The sequence below is a fragment of the Epinephelus lanceolatus genome, chromosome 17, assembly GCF_041903045.1.
Source record: "Epinephelus lanceolatus isolate andai-2023 chromosome 17, ASM4190304v1, whole genome shotgun sequence".
Lineage (NCBI taxonomy): Eukaryota > Metazoa > Chordata > Actinopteri > Perciformes > Serranidae > Epinephelus > Epinephelus lanceolatus.
The window spans coordinates 16,144,025-16,163,691 of NC_135750.1; the positions used below are offsets into that span (position 1 = coordinate 16,144,025).

The window sequence follows — 19,667 nt, forward strand, 5'->3', positions numbered from 1 at the left end:
CCAGGCTAGCTGTTTGCTCTAGCTGCATATCTATCTTACAAACATGAGTGACATTGATCTCGTCTTCTAACAAAGTGGATCAGCATATTCCTGTAATCTTCCCCTATATTGTCTATCCTCCATCAGTTAAATGAATTTTTATTAATAACCATGCTTTTAATTAGTCTCTCAGTGTGTGGGCTCGTTGTCGCAAGTTGGCTAACAATGAATTTTATTAGTCACTAGATTTGAGTGTAACAACAGGGATGGATGGTGAAGGCCGTTTCATTCTCAAGATCAGATAGACTGAGATTTCATTTTGAGACCTGCAGACGCTCATGGCCTTTATCAATCAAGCTGGGGCCAGAGCTCACACTGCAAATCAATGACACGCTTCATTAGCTTCCCTCAGACAAATGTGTTTGTGGTACGCAGTGACACACACGCACACATTGAACCCTGGAGACTTGGTATTGTTTTCCGCTAATGTAAAATGTTGCAGCCTGTGCTCCATATACTGGCTGATAACTGACCTCTTGGATGAGACGGGATGTGTGGGTGTGTGGGAGATGGAGGAAGATGTAGAAAGCAAGGAGTAAATATACCGAGAGGGATATTTGGATTTTTATTCACCCTGCTATAATTTTCAAACCTCTTTGGCCCGTTTGCTCTGACTCTTACTACACCTCTCTCCCTGCTATTTCCCCATCTGTCACTTTGAGTCCACGTGGCCTCTGAGCTCTAAGCACAGCAGAGTGAGCAAATCAGAGCGGACTGCCAATACAGGGCACACTGACATATAGTGTACACACACGCACAAATGCACACTGACCCTGCAAAGTAATATGCACTTTATGAGATCTGGAGTAGGAGCAGAGAGGATGTAGAAGACGTGACAGAAAGCAAAGGAGATAGAAGGGGAAGTGAATGTGAAGTGGAAAAAAAGGTGAAAGAGGTGAAGAGGAAGGATGTACGTGGAGAAGGGAGAAGGGGGGAGGGGGATGAACTTGGCTGGGTGTGTGTTACACGGGACACAGTGTCGCTCTTCCTCATCCTCCTGCAGCTCTACTGGAAACACTGACGCTAACGCATGATGACTCTCGCTGGAGGGTATACGGGTGGGTGGAGAGAGGGATGGCAAGGAGGACGGATGGATGGTAGGATTAGAAGGAACCCTCCAGAATCGGTCGGCCTCATCCTCCACCGCCGCCGCCTCCTCCTCTCCCGTACCAGATAAGCACAGCAGGCGGAGCGGGGAAATGGGGAGGGGTAGAGAGACAGGGCGACAAAGAGAAATAGATGATGCCGTACATAGCAATTAGCTTTTTTTTCTAAATTTAGTGTCCCATTAGCCGAGCTCTGGTTCTCTTTGTTTATGTTTTCCATGACTGCCCATAGACTTCTGATGAGCTTAGTCACTGGTTTATGCAATTATAGTGGAAACAGTCATTTAAACAGATGCTGTGTTAATCTGTGGATATCAGTGCAAAGCTCTTTAGTAATCAAGCCGTCTTAGACAACATGGGGGCAGTTGGTAAGATAGTAAACATAGAAAAGCATAATGCTATATAAAACTGTCCTGCACAAACAACTTTGCTTTGAAATTATAGATCATTTTCATCTGTTGACACTGAATCACACAGCATCTTCCCCTCACACACAGATGGCTCTGTGTTTGCAGGGACTGATCTGCATGCTGACCTTCACTTTTAATGAGTTGTATTTCCCAGGCAGGAAATTTGAGCCAGATGCAGCGTTGCCCTCATGAAATCTGAGCGTGGAATAAATTCAGGCACTTCAGCGGTGCGTTTAATATGTTTGCTACTGAATCTGAATGCCACGGTGATTATGAGCTTACTGGGATTTTAATTCGCCTGCCCGCCATAACCTCATTTTTTAAATCCTCCAATGTGCATGAAAATGCTCAGCAGCTATCTAAAAATGAAATTTGGGATTTATAAAAGCTGTCACATTGCTCTTTGCTATTGTGTAATGCTCGCTTTCTCTCTCCTCCTCTGTTCCAACTCCAGAGGTGATGATGATGGTGTGTCAGTGTGCCTCACACAGAGATGAGTAAGGGTGGCTTCCCTCCTATAATTCAGCCCAGCCTATAGTGCTGCAGTTCTGAACAGCATGACTCAGGGGTCCCATAGGCGCAGCTGCAGAATTCGCTGTCCGCTGAATAGATAAACACTCTGTCTCCTCAAGGCACCTTGTGTAACACTGAGAGAGACAAAAACAAATAGAAAGTGACATTGCCTCTCTGTGATGCACCCCTATGGAGAATGGAAGAGAAGCAACACTGCTGAAGGAAATATAAGAATGACCATGACTCCATGATGATCAGAAATGAATTCACCAAGGCCCAACGGTGTCACAAGAGGCGCCTGCAGTCCTCAGTGTGTGTTTAGCCACAAATTGCCCGTGCACTTGACCTTTTATGCCTTGGCAATCCTGTTCCTGGGAGCCACTGATAAAAAGGGTGTAGTAGGGGAGATAATTAGAAACAAACACACCCCACAGCCAAGCGTGAAGTATGGTTTTCTGGCTATGAGCTGACAGGGTTTTGCATTTTATTATGTGTCATTACAATGCCAGAGGGGTCTTTTATAAGGTAGTTCATCCATTATGTCCCCCAGCTCATTACTGTGTGGTCCACTTGCACCTGCGCTCCTGCGAGACAGGGCTACACCTCACCAAATAAGGACATGAGAGAGCGCCTTGTTGGGATGACGTTGAACGTGAAGTGGGGAAGAACGGGTGTGTGTGGACGGTTTAGATGGAGCCCTAAACCGGAGGGGAAACACCGGGCTAATCTGGTTACATAAGAAGCCATTGAATTTGCGGAACGTCTCTGCACTAATCCGCTGAAGTATTCATGTTCAACTGTCCCGCGGCGGACTAACACACACAGGGCACATGCACGCGCGCACACTTGTGGCTCCGAAGGCGCGCACGCAGAGCGTATGAAATAAGATAAACGCACAGACTGGTATGTTTGAGGTCCATGCATTTAAACGCACCCCTGCAGGAGCTGCTATGCCTCACGTTGCAAACCCGAACTGGCGGCTTGTGCTGTTCGCGCCCGTGACGATTCCGCTGACGCGCCACTAGCCGCACCACCCAGGAGACGGGAGAGGAGAGCTGTGAGCGACGGAACGAGCAGGGGACTGACTGGAAACCGGTCTCTCTTTCGCTTTCTTTTCTCCCACCTTGACGACCGTGGACGGAAGCCTGCTGTTGTGCAAGTCCCGTGGACGATATTTAAACAAGCGACAGCAAATTGACCAGTAGCATCACCCAGGCTGTTCTGCAGAGATGGAGGTACCAGGCTTGGCGCACAACATCACCAGCCCATTAAGTCCCTGCGAGGGGATGATCAAGGACCTGAGCTTGGACGCCATACAGTTATGCGAGCGAGATGGTAAGGAGAGATTTGGCTGCTTTTCACTGGGGTGTTTGCGCATAATACACGTGCATTAGGCCCTATTGTTAATATCAGAGCCGCTGCAACGCGCACTGCCTGTTCTGTCATTGGGCTTAGCTGCATGCTGTACCCTTATTGTGTGCTGGAAAGGGAGTAGGGGCCAGTCGCTCCGCCGGTTCCATGGATGGAGGGATGGTACGCTTGTGCGTGTGTGGAATAGCTGAGTGTCTTTACAGTGGCAACAAGGTTTTGTTCATTCATAACAGAGGGGGTGGTGAAAAGAAATCTACAGACTGAACATGCACAAGCAAGGAAATAATGTTAAGTGATGAATGTCTTTATTTCAGCACCACAGACATGGACAGAGACCGGCAGACACCCCGCCTATAACCGCTGCTTCTTTATCTCAGGGAGTTGCCTTGATCGATTTAGATTCATGACAGTTGCACATTTTTCTTATTACAAAAGACAGTTTTAGTTTTATAACCCATCCTCAACTTACATAAAAAACTCTCCCCCTGCGTTTATTCATTTATAATTCATTAGGCTAAGTCATCCAGCTGCATCCATGCTGGATGGACTGTGGATGACTTCTCCAAATTCAAAAGTTTTCTGCATATAAACCATCAAACAGAGAGTTGATATCATCCTGATTACAGATTAGAAGGCGTCTATTAGCTAGTTTTATGGTGTACAAACGGATGAGCAGTTTTTACATGAGCAGGCTTAACCCTGATGCGAATTTAATGGTGGGGAGGAAAAAAAGCAAGTCATCATCAGGAGAGAATGAGAGGCTCAAACATGGCTGCACCCACGTGTGTGTGTGTGTGTGTGTGTGTGTGTGCGCGCACACAGACAGTGCAGCCCTACACACCCATCAGTGCAATTACACACAACTGATCCCACATCTGATGCATGGTCACACAGATCCCCTTTTAATTAAGATTGTAGATAAATTCACATCCATGGCAAAGAGATGAGATCACACCTTTTTCACAGCTGAATCGATTTCATTTTTTTCTTAGCTATACCAGATTTTAGGATTGGCTGGTTTTCACACTGATGGAGTCAATGGTGTGTCTTCATTGAGCCTCCAAAGGACCCCCAGCATCTGATCACAGTGCAGTCATTGTGCCACACCACCTCATTTTCTCATCTGCCAGAGCTGCTCCTCGTAATGTAATACAGCAGGACGCAGTTTATATCCTCTTAGTGCTTTGTTGGCCTGATTCTAAAGCTGTAATTTTAATAATGGTAGCCATATAGGCTTGGGCTGGACTTCTCTAATGGATCCCGTGCCAGCTTTATGCTTCCTGTGCTGCAGGTTTACTGGTCTTCGCAGCACAACAGCCACTTTCCTATTCATCAAGTGGATTACCCAGTGTAAATAGTGTCTCTGTGTCCTTGAGACACCCACATACACTCTGTTTATGGAGAAACAGTCACAATGTCCACCTTCTGCGCAGATTATGTGCGCTGGTGGTTGAAGTATGGCAGAGTAGTTTCTAGAATGGTGAGTTCAGATAGTTCATGTACTGATGGTGTACTTGAAACACTTGTATGATCATTTTTTGCAGTTTAAGTGCCTCTACACAATGTATGCCAGTGCAATTAGAATCTGCCCAAATTGTGGACAATATACTTGAGCTTCACAATGAGGAATGAGAATGGGTATGGACCTTGCTATACAGATGAGCTGCTCTACTCAGTCTGATCACTAAGATTTGGTTTTGACACAGTAAGACACCTGTTATTATCAAATGCAATCCAGTAGCCTAGTCTTGGTTGAGAATGCTTTGTAGTGTTATTTGGATTATATTATTGTCCCTGAATTTTGATTTCTCACCTAAAATGATCTCCAGAAATTCTGTCTAGTCTTAACTTCCCCTGCCACACCCTATGTAGATGGCTGCATAGTCATCTTTTGGCTTTCTCGGAAATAGACTGTTTCATTATCTGATCAATGCGTACGTTTTCCCAAGGACAGTATTCATTTCAGTTCCACATAGCTTTCTAAATTTATCTCCCAAATCCATTAATATTTAATTGTCAGCATGAGAGGCTTATGTGCCTGTGCTGACCCAGCAAATGGAAGTGCATCAGCTTCAGTGGGCCCTCTGTGGGAAAGAGCTCTCTCTCTCACACACACACACACACTGAGGACTGTTTGAGCATTTCAATGAACAAAAAGACTTAGTGAGATACAAGTTGTCTCTGTGTGCGCGCGGGTGTGTCACAGCCTTAATGGTTCAGTTTGGTGATGGGGCTGCAACATGAATAAATGTGGGCTAGGCAATGTAGTGGGAAATTCACAGAAGTCTCTACAGCTGCTTTGCAGAGGTCTCTAGGGACAGGCAGAACGGCCTCCATGATGTTGCGCTGGATAAAAAATTTGCCACCAACCTCTGCGAGGCTGGCTGGGACCACCATTTTGATTTTATATCCACTGTTAATGCACACTCACAGGGGGTAATGAAATACACACTACATGTCTTGCAAGGCCTTTGTGCCACGGCCGCTGACATAATTAAGTTGTCATGATGGATGGCTGCCATTTATGCAACCAAGTACTGTGTCTGCACTGTCTGAAATTTCACTGCCCAAAATACTGCTGCTCTAGCTGTGACACCTCAGTCTGGCAGTGTGTGTGTGCCCATGACAGATAGACAGACGGACAGATAGACGGATGGCTGGGTGCTGGATGGATGGATAGGAAAACATGTTATGAAGGTACCTTAACTTCATCAGTAACTGTCAAGTTGAAGAAAAGCTCCCTCAGTGCCAAGGCTGCCAATTACTAGTCGACAATGGCATTGTTTCCTCAAACACAGTGCCGCAATACTTGAACAAAAGGCTTTACTTTTCAACACCCTGGGAAGAAGTTTTGCAAGAATAAACAGGCAGTGGGAGAAGTAACTGTGAAGGGGCCAAATATGCTGTGTTTCAGACATTTTTATCAGCCACACCAGCAATGTGGCTGTATGGATGACAATGTTGATCAGTTGATCGGATCACCACTTTGGTCCACCTGAAATATCTTAGATACCATGGATTGGATTGCTCCAATGTGTATAGATATTCATGATCCCCAGAGGATGACGTCACTTGTACCACCATGACATTTGTGGGTTTTTTTTGTGAAATGTCTCGTCTACAGTTGGATTGATTGCCATAAAATGTATGGCAATCAATCCATCTTCTTCTCAGGATGAATTCTAAAAACTCCAAGAATCCCTACTTGCTTGTTATCAGACAGAATTTTCAACTCCTTTGACGCGGTTTCCATCTTCAGTCAGACCTTGCCTCAACTCTAACTGATTTCTGTGGGGGAGGGGGGTTTGAGTTTCTCTAACCAGTCACTACAGACCAACATATCCACCTGAATCTAACATCATTGTAAGTCCACACTGATGCATAGTCATGCAGAAATACCTGATGTCTGGGGGTTTTAAGGATGGAGCAGAACGAAGTAAAGCAAATTACAATGTCGGGTGACATTGAGAGGACATGTTGATATAGAATGTTCTCGATAGTAGCATCTGTCTACAGCACTGGCCATTGTTTTTACTACTCATTGGTCCAAGAACACCTCTTGACAATGTTTGACAACAGTTTGACAAGGGCATTTGTCCCGCCCTAGGTGCTAATTGGCTAATTGTGTCCCCCTGCTGCACTCATTGGTCATTTTTTATTTTAACCCAGAAACCACAATTTCATGTCACAGTGCCTGACGATTCAGTCAACTTGAACTCGATGGAGTGGGCAGATTTAAAGGTCCGGGGCCAGGCAAAATCCTCTCACTTTTCATCTAGCGTGTTAGGTCAAACACTCCAACACTTTGGTTTATGACGAAATAGTTGTAGAAGTAATGACATTATGTTGCTTTTGCCAGCATTCAAACCCTGAGATGGTGGTGACCATGGTAAACACCATCAGCATGTTAACATTGTCATTGTTAGCATGCTGATGTTAGCATATAGCTTAAAGCACCACTGTATCCACTTACAGTCTCACAGAGCTGCTAGTATGACTGTAGACTTCATTCTTGTGGAGAAGAACTCCTGTGATAACAAGTGAACTCTTGTAGTGCTGCTTATCCGATATGTTCCAACGTGATACGACAGCAGGTCGGCCTTATGACGTACAGCATCGTCTGAGTAAGCTGGCATTTTAGTTTGGCCAGTGTTCAGTGCGAGCAGTTGTGTACCATGACTGTGCTGGCAAGAGTTACAGGTACATATTATCGGCTGTATAATATATTCAGTTATAACTGACTTTACTATGTGACATAGTTCTGAACAGACTTTGCGATTCATTTCATAGCCGTCTGTCTCTCAAAATCCGCTTCAGATATTCAGGCTGATTTTTCTTTTGCTTGTTTTTCTTTCCAGTGCCTGATTGCTGTTATATAAAATCCTTCTATACAAGATTCTATTCAGAAACATAGTTGAAGGATTTTACATCAGCCTCTTGTTTGGGAATTCAAATTCTATGCAAATGAGAAATGATGACTCACGCTGGTTTCGGACAAGTTTAGAAGAAAATAACAGATCCGTCCTTGAAGGTCTTCGTATTTAATTCATTTGTAAGAAAGGGGATGGGTCGATTCTGAGCCTTGAGAATGACAGAGTCCACTTCATCTGTAAAGGTTGTGTTATTAAAGTGCCTTTACTGGGTCTTTCTTTGCTGGTCGGGGGCTTATTGATGTGCAAAAGGTGGACAACAGACTGTGTGAGCCTGACGAACAGAGCATTGTTTATGCTCTCCGTCTGAGCTCTCAGTCTGGTCTAGCCAGTGCATTGAGAGGAACAAAGGCGTGTTTTAAAAGGCCAGCAAACATCGATGCCGAGTGAGTGTCTGTTGCTCATGTCTACAGTTGAATTTTAGACCTAACACTGACACTTAAAGTAGGAGGCTTGTGTCTGACATGAGTGCCCACTTGCGCAGTCGAAAACAATCAGTATGACCATCATCTGCCAAATCTTTTTTCCACAGAACACACCCGCTGATGATACTCAGCAGATTGATTCTCAACATTTGGTTTGTAGACCTTCGTAGACCTTTGAATGAAGCACCGTAGCCTCACATGCTCGATGCTTTTTTTATCACCAGCCCCCACTGTGAGAGTACATTTACATTATGCAGGTGGCCTGAGTGGAAATCAAATCACTTTTACCGGTAAAGAGTGCCAACAAGTAATTCACAGCATCAAGCCAGGTGTGACTGGAACAAATCCTACCACAGAGAGCCATTAGGATGGGCCTACGTATGCATGTTAACAAGATTTTTATTGATCCTTCTGCATCTATTGCTATTCCACACTGTGGCATTTGACTGCACGCTGAGTAAAAGGCCAATACCCAATAAGGTCCATTTGATGGAGTTCGCAGATTCATCGGAGTCGGCTATCCATCTTCTGAAATGTTATTTTTGCCATAGGGCTGATATTTTTGTGTCCTGCTTTTGTTGCTTGCTCCTATGTCATCTTGAACCCCATTACATGTGTGCACAGCATGGGTAAGCTGTGTTTCTGTGCCCCTTAAAAACTGATGCTCATTTTGCTTGATCATGATGAAGCAAACCCCCCCACCCTCAGCCTCATGCACAGGATCATAATACAGTGCAGTAAATAGTAAGACAGTTCATTACAGTATAATGGCTTCCTTGGCAAAATTACGAGTCAACAAAATTAACATTAGCTACAGTGCAAGTACCGAGAGCTGAGGTAGAATACCAGCATATAAATTTAAGTCAGTCTGAGGGTTTAGGCCTCCCATGTGAGACTGTAAAATGTTTGACTCTCTTCCTTACTGCCTGACCTTCATCCTGCTTGGCTTTCTCTCCTCCATCTTTCATCCTGCGCTCTCAGACTCCCAGAGGATTCAGGGCGCAGATTAGCACTGTGTCGGTGTATTTACCTGTAGGCAAGCACCTGGTACACATTGTATTAGTGTCCTCAGATTCCAATTGAGGGCCAGATTTAATTCTTTAACCTGTACGTTGAGTTTGTTAATCACATCAGTGTTCTTTTTTAAAAACCTACAGAAGAGCGAACAGTGGTGGTTGCAGATTTCTGTCTGTTTGTCTCATGAGCATTTCCTTTGATTTTTGCCCAGTAAACCTTAAAGCCTTCAGAGCTTGTTTTCCCTGATAACATCACTTTCAGCTTGACTGTGCAGCCTTAAGAGTATTATGTAAGCAATATTTGACTGCATTTGTAAAGCTCCACTGTGTCGGTATAATGCCTCCATTTGCAGGTTAATTAGGAGAGCATTAGAGTAAACAGGAGCTAAATCAGCACTGTGGAGACGCAAGGAGCAGGGAGGGCAAAGACCGGCATGGGGTCTGGTTTCAGGGTTTTTAAGGGAAACACTGGTGTTGACATTTTAAGGACAAGGAAATACTCTGTTTCAGGCACAGCACAGCAACTGAGTTGGCAGGTTTTTCATCTTTGCTGTTTGGCTGCGATCAGTGTTTACACTGTGTCATATCCTGATGGCATCCTGAAATAGTGAGAGTTTGGGATGGGGTGAGGGAGCTGGAAGCTTATGTTTTATGATCTGTGATTAATGGTTAATGCTTGTGATGAATCAGCACAAAGTAGCCATCTTTCTCCCCAGCATAAAAAGATTCATGAGTTGTACTTCCTATAAAATATGCAAGAATGTTCACATTTGATACACTGTTACTGCCTTTTACTCAGCATTTTATATACAAACTCTTCACTTAAAGGGTGGATCCATTATTTATTTATATTCTTTGAGATTTTATGTAATTCTGTAGCTTCACAGTAGATTTTCATATGTGCTAAATCCAACCAAACATTCAAATTTTGGTCAAAGTCATATGTTTAGGTGTCAAAATGCTATTCTGCCCAGCCATTCTAGAGATGTTTTCCCACATATCCTAGTGTAGGCATATGCATAATGGTGTTGCTACATATAAATGCAAAGCAGCAATTGGGGTCGGGCGAAAAAATCAATATCACAGTGTTTTTGAATGGCAGTATTGTTTTGTCACACAGTGCCAAGTATCAGTTGCTTTTTAATATACATTTTTATCTTATTAGATAAAACAGATGTTGACAAAGTTTTTCTTTGGGGACATAATTTGCAGATGAAAACAGGTTATGAATCGCAATACATCGCAATATATTTTCTTGCAATATTCAGCATATTGCAACATACTTAAAAAAGCCAAAAAATATTGTATCTTTACTCAGGTATTGTAATAATATAGTATCATGGATCCTCTGGTGATTCCTACTCCTAGTGGCCACCTCCATGGCTAAAAAAATGAAGCCAACATGGAAGTGCGAAAACCTGCAGTTCTCTGAATGGCCACTTGAGGCTGGCCATAAAGCCAGTCAGTCCCCACAGACCCCCGTGTTAAAAGACCCAACTTTACAGCAGAAATAAACATGTTTACAGCCTGCTGCAAAAAAACCTTTTTGGTCTTTTAAGCTAATTGTAACATTAATGACTATACAGGGGGTGAATTTTTATGTAACTTACCCATTTACATTTTATTAAGGCGTAAAGTTACACATAATTAAGGGCAGGCCGCTTTGAGTGATGGGCTGTCTGCTGATAATGTCCTTGGCTTCTCAGTCAGATCCACCCCTTGCTTCTCCACAGCGGCAGCCTCTCGCCCAAATTCGGTCATGCCTGGCTCCAGAAACCAAGATGGCAACGGCTGAAATTCAGAACTGGAAACACCAATGGGGGATGTCACGGTAGCTGCGTCCATTATTTTTACAGTCTTTGATAAACACCCTAGCCCGCTTAATGTGCCTCTTCATGACTGAGCCAAGCCTTCTTTGAGAATTGCAAGTTATCGAGCATCTGAATATTCCTCTAACCCCCTACCTGGCACACACTCCTTGTTGCATGGCAAGTTAAGTGTATTGCTGTGGATGCCACATTAGTTCAGATCAGAAAGTCATGAAATAACACAAACCAACTGATTGAGGCAGTGGCAAACTGGCAACACTGTGTACTTTGAAGTTGATTTGTGTTGATTTGTGTGTCTCTAGGGATGCAGCATAATGCTGGCATGTCATCGGTATGGGCCGATATGGGCTTTAAAATGAAATGTCACAATTGTCCAATGTGCTTTTTACAAATTTTGCACAATGACTGAATATTACATACATTGAAAAGCATTGTATTTAAGTTCAATTCAGTTTTATTTATAAAGCCCAATATTGCAAATCACAATTTGCCTCAGAGGGCTTTACAGCATACGACATCTCTCTGTCCTTTGGACCCTCACAGCAGATAAGGAAAATCTCCCCAAATAAACCTTTTAATTGGAAAAAGTGGTAGAAACCTCGAAGAGCAACTGAGGTTGGATGCCTCTTCCAGGACAGACAGACGTGCAAAAATGTCATGTGTCCATCAGCATGCATGTATAATATGATAGTTTATTCCACTACAGAAGAGACTTGAAGATCACTAAAATTAGGTGGGGAAAAAAGTGAATATATCTATATCGGTATCAGTTATTGGCCGAATGTGGTATTATATATTGGCGTATTGGCAAAAAATCCAATATCCCTATTTCTGTCAATGGAGACAGTTCCCCGTTGGAATGGCCTGTCTGACAGCAAGGTAAAGTGATGAAACACTGACTATGGATAATTGCCTCATACAACCCGTCTTGTAATTATTGTCAGTGATCACTGCTCTAACCTACATCACTGCTTTTTGTAATTGAGATGGCATTTCCATTTGAAAACCTGCAGAGCAGCACAGATGGACCCGCCCTTTAAGCATTACAAGAACTGCAAGTCTTTGTCCATATTTCACTTCCTTTGAATATATTTCATCTTTACCTGGCACAGACGTCAGATAAAAACAACAAACCTTAGTGTTTTTCTTATTTTTGTTAAAGGTCAGCAACATAAAGCCTCAGGTGGGACGTTACAGTGCTGACATAACTGTCTGGTCCACGCTGACTTGCAGAGGTCTGCCCTGTCATGTCCGCGCTGACCCTCTCAGTCTGAGCCAAACTTATCAGCTCAGTGGGGTTTAAGTTTAATGAGATGGGCTTAAATGTGAAGCAGCAGCAGGATGAGATGTTTCCACAAATCAAAGCAAGGAAGGTGTAGGAGTTCCCCCGCAGTATAGATCTGAGAGCCAAGCCTGAGGATACATCTGCTGGCCTGTTTACGTTTTCACACACTCAGGAATCCCCTCACCAGTGTTACTAATGTCTCGGTTACAACGTGCAGTTAGTCCAGATGATAAATTATGTGTTTAAATACACTGACTCACTGTTAAGAGGAAAACTCCTGCAGATTTGTCTGTTCATCACTGACATTAAACACAAAATTCACAAGTGCATAAGATATAATTATGGTATGGTCCAGGCACTAACAACAGGAGGTCTGTCTTTTTAGGTTAAAGATGATTATTTTTGGTAATCAGCTAGTTGTGATTAGGAGCAAGGGATTAGGACAGATATAAGCAGGGGGTCTGGTCATGTCTGGAGGTAAAGAACATACATTATACCCTAAGGATCTTATTCTAAGATGTCATAATTTGAAAAAAGAAGAGCCAAGCTAGCATAAAATTGTAAGGCTAAGCTGATTTTTTTTCTAACTCTGAAGGGCAACATGCACACTGGGTACACATTAGGTGTAGGAATTACCTTCTGACTTCCTAAAATGAATCACCCTACAAATGCTCCTCTGTTGGAGTGTTGTGTGGAGGCGAGACAGGAGAGTCCACACAGTCCCAATTATGGGATAACTCTTTTATGCCGCCCTCTCTCAGCTGATGAGTGGGGATGGATGTTCCATGCTCCGCTGCTCCTGCCATTGTTTACTCCTCTATGGAGTCCAGTCGTGTTGAGCGTTACTCCCAAATTCTTGTATTTTACTCACTCTCGTGTTTAGACCCCCGGAGCGTGCACAGAAAACACATTGTTGCCCTGCCAAGTGGGCGTCGCAGAGTGTGACGTGAAGTCTATATTCATCCTAATTCGACAAAGCTTTCATTCAAGCCTGTTTTTGTATTTTCAGTGGCCTCAGTGTGCACTTTGGGGGTTGTACGCCTGCGCTACATGTTATGTCGCCCACTGTACAGTGACCTGACTGAGGCATGAGACCCATGCAGCTCAGAGAAATGTATTTGATGGAAAACAATGTTGTGCAATGACCTTTCTATCCAGGCCAAAAAAATAAATAATCTAACTCTAAATAAATGGCTGAAGTTCTGAGACATTCAGCAGCATTTTAATTGTTCTGCTGCAGGCTCATGTGTATACCTTACCTGCAGTGTGCTTCTTATTTCTTACTGCTGATTATAAATGATCCATCTCTTCTGAGAGGAGATTCAATCACTAGCGTTTGAAATATTTAATGCCACGTATGTTCTGGAAAGCAGATAGGTGTGTGTGTGTGTGTGTGTGTGTGTGTGTGTGTGTGTGTGTGTGTGTGTGTGTGTGTGTGTGTGGGGAGGCTGATGTGTTTCCATGGCAACATATATGGTAGTCAGCGACGCAGGCAGTTCTCTGCGTGTGATATGGTGGATATACTTCTGTTAGTACTGTCTGTGGAATAATTACTGGGAAACTGCTGCAGGAGTACAGAGGGTTTACAGTCAGCGAGACAGAAGAGAAATGAGAAGATATTTCTGTGAGTTCAATAAAAGCTGAGCATATATAGAAGATTTAAAGGTGTGTACATAACACTTTAGCTATTACGAGCAAAGATTCAAAACTGATATTGTATCAAATTTTAAATAAGTTTTACACAACGCAATGTGTGATATCCAGGGCCGAACTAATTAATTTCTCGGTTATTTTCTGGAGTAACTGAAATGTCAGAAAATGGTGAAAAATGTCGATCAGTGTTTCCCAAAGCCCAAGATGACATCCTTAAATGTCTTGTTTTATCCACAGCACAAATATATTCATTTTACAGTCACAGAGGAGTAAAAAAAACAGACAATATTCACAATTAGGAAGCTGAATTCAGAGAATTTTGACTTTTTTTTTAAATTATATCCTATACATATTATTTTATAATTCTATTTTCCTTTATTTCTCTTTTTTATGATTTGTAACTCCAGTATTATAATGTTACATAATTTCTTATGTAACTCAAACTCAAACCAGTAAATCAACTATCAAATTAATTTGTGATTAATTTGATAGTTGACAGCTAATTGATTAATAGTTGTAGCTTGAGTGATCCCAAATGACTTCTACAGTAAATATGAATCATATATAACCTTGGTATACTCTATATTTTTGTGCTTTTTGATGCTGATTATGTCAAAGTTTCTCATTGTTTTTCTACTACACAGGAAGTAAATCCCAGGATGGCAGCCTCTCCGAGATGGAGGAGCTCCCCGTTCCTCAGAACATCAAGATCAGCAACATCACCTGCGACTCCTTCAAGATCTGCTGGGACATGGAGCCGCGCAGCAAGGAGCGCATCACACACTACTTCATTGACCTGAACAAGAAGGAGAACAAAAACTCAAACAAGTTCAAACACAAGGTAACGCGTGAATCAGCACGGCTTTTAAAAGGCAACACTATGGAGAGGTGACTCAACAAAAGGCCTCTTGTTTTACTCGCTGAATAGAATTTGCTGCTTTTCATAAGAAATGAGTCAAGAATGAAAGGTTTTGTGTTTTGTATGATTCAATGAGCAGATTGAAAAATCACAATGAGCCTTAAAAGCACAAACTAGACAGTGGGTCAGTATGAATCAAGTGGATAATTATATCGATCATTATTTAGTCCGTAAAGACCTTAGTTCCTTTGTTTAATCTGGTAAAAGTCTCAGTGAAATTAAAATCTTTCTACAGTGGCTACCTGACCAGGAGAGTACAGAGGAGTGTTAGGGCAGGCACAAGGGGAGAAGAGGAAGATAATATCTGCCTTCCTTTTTCTGCATTTTTACAATTGAGTTGAAATTTTAATATTAGTGCTTACGGCATAAGATAATAAGATATTTATTTCAATTTATTTTATTTTAATTTATTTATTTATTATTTAAATTGAAATACCATTTCGAAAACAAAGACAACTTTTCTGGTCCATCAAATTGTGTCTTGTATTGCACACAGGCGTAACCATGGCTACCTGAGCATCTGTCCGTTACCAGCTATTTGAGTTTGCAAGAATGTCGCCACCTTTTCCATGTTTATGACATTTCTTCTTCTGAAGTAATGCATGTTTTCAGCACAATCCAACTGTGTTTAGACGCTAAGAGAGAAATAATTTCGTTGTTACCAAATCCAGTTCTGAAGTACAGTTTCAGAAAATTCATTTAAACAACATTTTGTAGAGGCAGCCATAACAATAGTAGTTTGGTTTAACCTATTCTCAAAAGTTTGACTTTATTTTGAAAATTTTTTTAACTTAAATTTTATTTATTTTTTGCAGTTTGTTATTAAAGAACAAACATATGAAAACATAACTGGCATGTCACTGAGGTACATTACAAATACATAGGGCATTACAGCACTCATCCTAGTGGTCACCTGAAACACATGTTTACCATGACCATCAAGAGATTTAGGTGGTGTCTCTGCAGTTGGCCTTATAATCTGTCCATTTGGTCAATTTTTCTGTGAATTCAGGTTTTTGGAGTCTCAGTAAATGAGTGAGTCTTTTTGTGTCATATATCTCCTCAATAATGTCTTTCCAATCACTTGGAGAGGGAGGATCTTTGTTGTGTCATTTCCTGATGATAGACCTTCTTGAGCAACGAGAAGAGAAAAGAATTATCTTGTCATGTTGCTTAGGTATAAGATCTCCCATGTGTTCGGCGGCACTTTAAATTTGAAATTCATAATTTCTTCTTTATTTTCAAAATTGCATTTCTGCTTTATTCTTGAAATGCAAAAACAATAATAATAATAATAATAATAATAATAATAATAATAATAATAATAATAATAAATAATTAAATTAAAAAAAAGTAACTGATTTTTTCCCCCAATAATATTGAAGGTTTGACTTTATTCTTACAATGCAAAATTTAAAAAATCTTCCTCCTCATTTTTTGTCGCTATGCCTGGTCCTAGTGCAATAAGAAAGCAACAAAATATTATTTATATGTCATTTAATATATGACAGAATAATAGTATAAACAATATTCAGTTTAAATGCATAAACCTGCAGAAGTTTCCAAAACTAAAAGTAAGAGCAAAACCAAACACTGAAAGTAGTCTGACAATTTTAAAGTCCGTTTGTACATCTTCATTCTCATAATGTTCTACATTGCACAACATTGTTAGAATGACAGCTGGATTAATTTTGACTTCTACACATATACGTACACAGGTAAACAGACCATAGAGTGCTTTAGTGACTTAGAAATTAAAAAAAAAAAACAAAACATTTTATTGTAAAAGGTGTTAATTATATTTTGAATATATATATATACTCTACATTACTATCCAAAGTAAATGTATAAAGTAAAGGGTGTCTCTCAGTGTTGAACCTGATGTTCTCATTATACAGTCTTCACTGCTGTTATCTCTACTGTGTGTTGCTGTGTCCACTGAGAGGACAGGCAGTGAATTAGATTTGTCCCTTCATGGCCATAACTGTTCTGCAGTATCATATTAGGGATAAAGACAGTTATTGCGCTGCTATAAACAGCTATGATAATCCTTGATGTTTAAAATCTAAAATGATTGATTTGAAGCTGAAACATGTGACGCAGGTGCACCATGTTTTACCTCAGGATAACCTCTTCGGATTCTCTTCATGCATGGAGGAAAAAAAACTCACTTCAAGGTGGTTTTGTTCTAAGACTCCACAGTGAGCCGTTGCTCTGAGCTCTAATGGGCTAATATCACTCATAGGGCTCAGTTTAATCTCAGCAGCAGCAGCAGCAGCAGCAGCAGGACGGCCGCAGCTCTGTCAGTGGACAGTCAGTCAATCTTACAGACTTGTTTCATCAGCCTCCTTCCTCTTCCTCCTGCAGTCACTTCCTGGGTGCAGTGTGGCTGAGCGTCTCTCTTCTTCCTAGCAGGCGACCCCTTACAAGTATTTTGATTTTGGTGTGCAGCAACAGTGTTGGTGGATGAATGGGCTGACTCTGTTGCTAGGCAGGGGCTCCTGGTCCAATCAATGAGCTGCTAAGGCCCACTGAGGCTTGGGGGGGTGAGTAGTGTACAGTATAGTGTACATGCATCAACAGTAGGGCAGCGACAGGTATGAACTGCAGTCTGCCACGCACATGGCAGTGTGTGCATGTCTGTTTACAAGCAGGTGTCTGCAAATCTCTGCATGTGGCTGAAAGAAAGCCACAACAGGAGTATTTCTTTCTGACTAATATCTTCCCGTCATCATTAACCTCCTTTTTCCATCCATCCATCCCTCCATCCATTCCTCCCTCCCTCCCTCCCTCCCTCCAGGATGTTCCTACCAAGCTGGTAGCCAAGGCAGTGCCCCTGCCCATGACGGTTCGGGGCCACTGGTTCCTGAGCCCACGCACAGAATACACCGTGGCCGTCCAAACCGCATCAAAACAGACTGACGGAGACTACGCCATCTCCGAGTGGAGCGAGATCATTGAGTTCTGCACTGCCGGTGAGTAATGTGCAGCTTGCATTTCCATGAGTACATGTATTTTCAGGATATGTGACATCAGTACTGCCTTTGATATTTGGTGCCTGTGATACAACTACAGAAGAAAATCGGATGGAGCACAGTATGAGGGAGGATATTGAAGAAGGGCTAATTTATACTGAGTGGAGGGAGAGATGGGCGGAAAGATGGAGGAGGGGAGGGTGAGGGGAAAGAGAGATTAAAAGACGGAGGGGAGCTGTGCTGTTTATGTTCCGATGCAGAGGTCACTAAGTTCAACATTGCTGGCTTGTGGCTTAGAGTGGGGGAGGGGAGAAGGGGGAGGAGATGATGGCATGGAAACTGGAGGGTAGAATTTATCAGGGGAGGTCATTGTGACAGGGATCAGGAGCAGCAGTCGATGGGAAGAAGGAAAGCAGGCAGGGAGTTAGTGAAGATGTAGTCAGAGGCATTGATGGAGGGGAGCGCTTGAATATGACGGTTCATGTCAGACACCCTCCATCGCTGTCCAACCTTCAGTCTGGACAGGCTAAATGCTAATGTGACAATGGAGATGACAACATGCTGATGTTCAGCAGGGTTAAGGTTTACTATGCTTACCATCATTTAGGTGATTGTACTAGCATTAGGCCAGAGTGGTATGGCCTAAAAATAAAATCTCCCACATTTTTACCTCACATCCAATTTGAGAAAATGATTCTGCTAATGTTAACATCACCTGTTTGTTAGCAGGTGTTTCAGGGCTGCTGCCGTCTTGTGCAGCTCTCAGTGCCACACACACTGTGCGGCCGCACACCTCTGTTTGAGAGGCTGGAATAAAGTAGCCATTTTGCTGCTTGTATTTGCCAAAGACTTTAGACAGGCTTTACAGCAGACGGTGGTTTGCTCGAGGATGGATTCTGCAAAACCAAACTACTTTCAGATGACTGAGGAGATGGTGCCTTTTTGTAATGACATACTATCCTATGACATTTTTTGTTATGGCATACTATACTATGGCTTTTTAATGATATTTTTTATTGCATGCTATACCATGACTTTTTTTTATAACTTTTTTTATATTGCACACTATATTATGACTTTTAATGACATTTTTGTGACATACTATATTTTAACTTTTTAAAAAACTTTTATTGCGTGCTTTATTATGACTGTTACTTTTTATGACATACTATACTTTGACTTTTTTATATACATTTTAAATGGCATACTATATTATGACTTTTTTTATGATGTTTCTATGACATACTATGGCATTTTTTATGGACTATACTATACTATGACGTTTTGGAACAAACTTCGTCTCTTTGTCTTTGCTCTTTTATTAGCACCATGTTGATATTTTACCTGTGTCTGAAGCATGGATGTATGAAGAGAGGTGGATACAGTGTTGGAGGCAGAGCCCTGTTCATTCCTATGAAAGCTGCAGTGGTGCATGAAGCTACAAAAGGGTTCAGGGGTTTAAAATGACCCGGATCTTCTGCATCGTTGGGCCCACAGAGCAAGCGCGCTATATCATATCAAATCAGCTTTATTTATATGGCACTTTTCATACAACAGTAACACAAAGTGCCTCACAGAGGTTAAAAACAACAAAGATCCAAAACAGAAAACAAAAAGAAAAGAGAAAACCCAACCCTCCCACCCCACATAGAGATACGTAAATATACATATACGCACACACACCCACACACACACA

General features: G+C 42.0%; 1 protein-coding gene across 1 annotated transcript in view; it reads left to right on the forward strand.

The window, feature by feature from the left end:
* Nucleotides 1-2,725: 2,725 nt before the first annotated feature.
* The window catches only part of phyhiplb (phytanoyl-CoA 2-hydroxylase interacting protein-like b), a 30,416-nt gene continuing 13,474 nt past the window's right edge, over nucleotides 2,726-19,667 (forward strand). Inside the window, exons 1-3 of the mRNA XM_033613217.2 lie at nucleotides 2,726-3,403; nucleotides 14,722-14,918; nucleotides 17,797-17,971. Of these exons, the coding sequence (XP_033469108.2) occupies nucleotides 3,298-3,403; nucleotides 14,722-14,918; nucleotides 17,797-17,971 (478 nt within the window). The 5' untranslated portion in view covers nucleotides 2,726-3,297. The remainder of the gene's footprint in view (nucleotides 3,404-14,721; nucleotides 14,919-17,796; nucleotides 17,972-19,667) is intronic.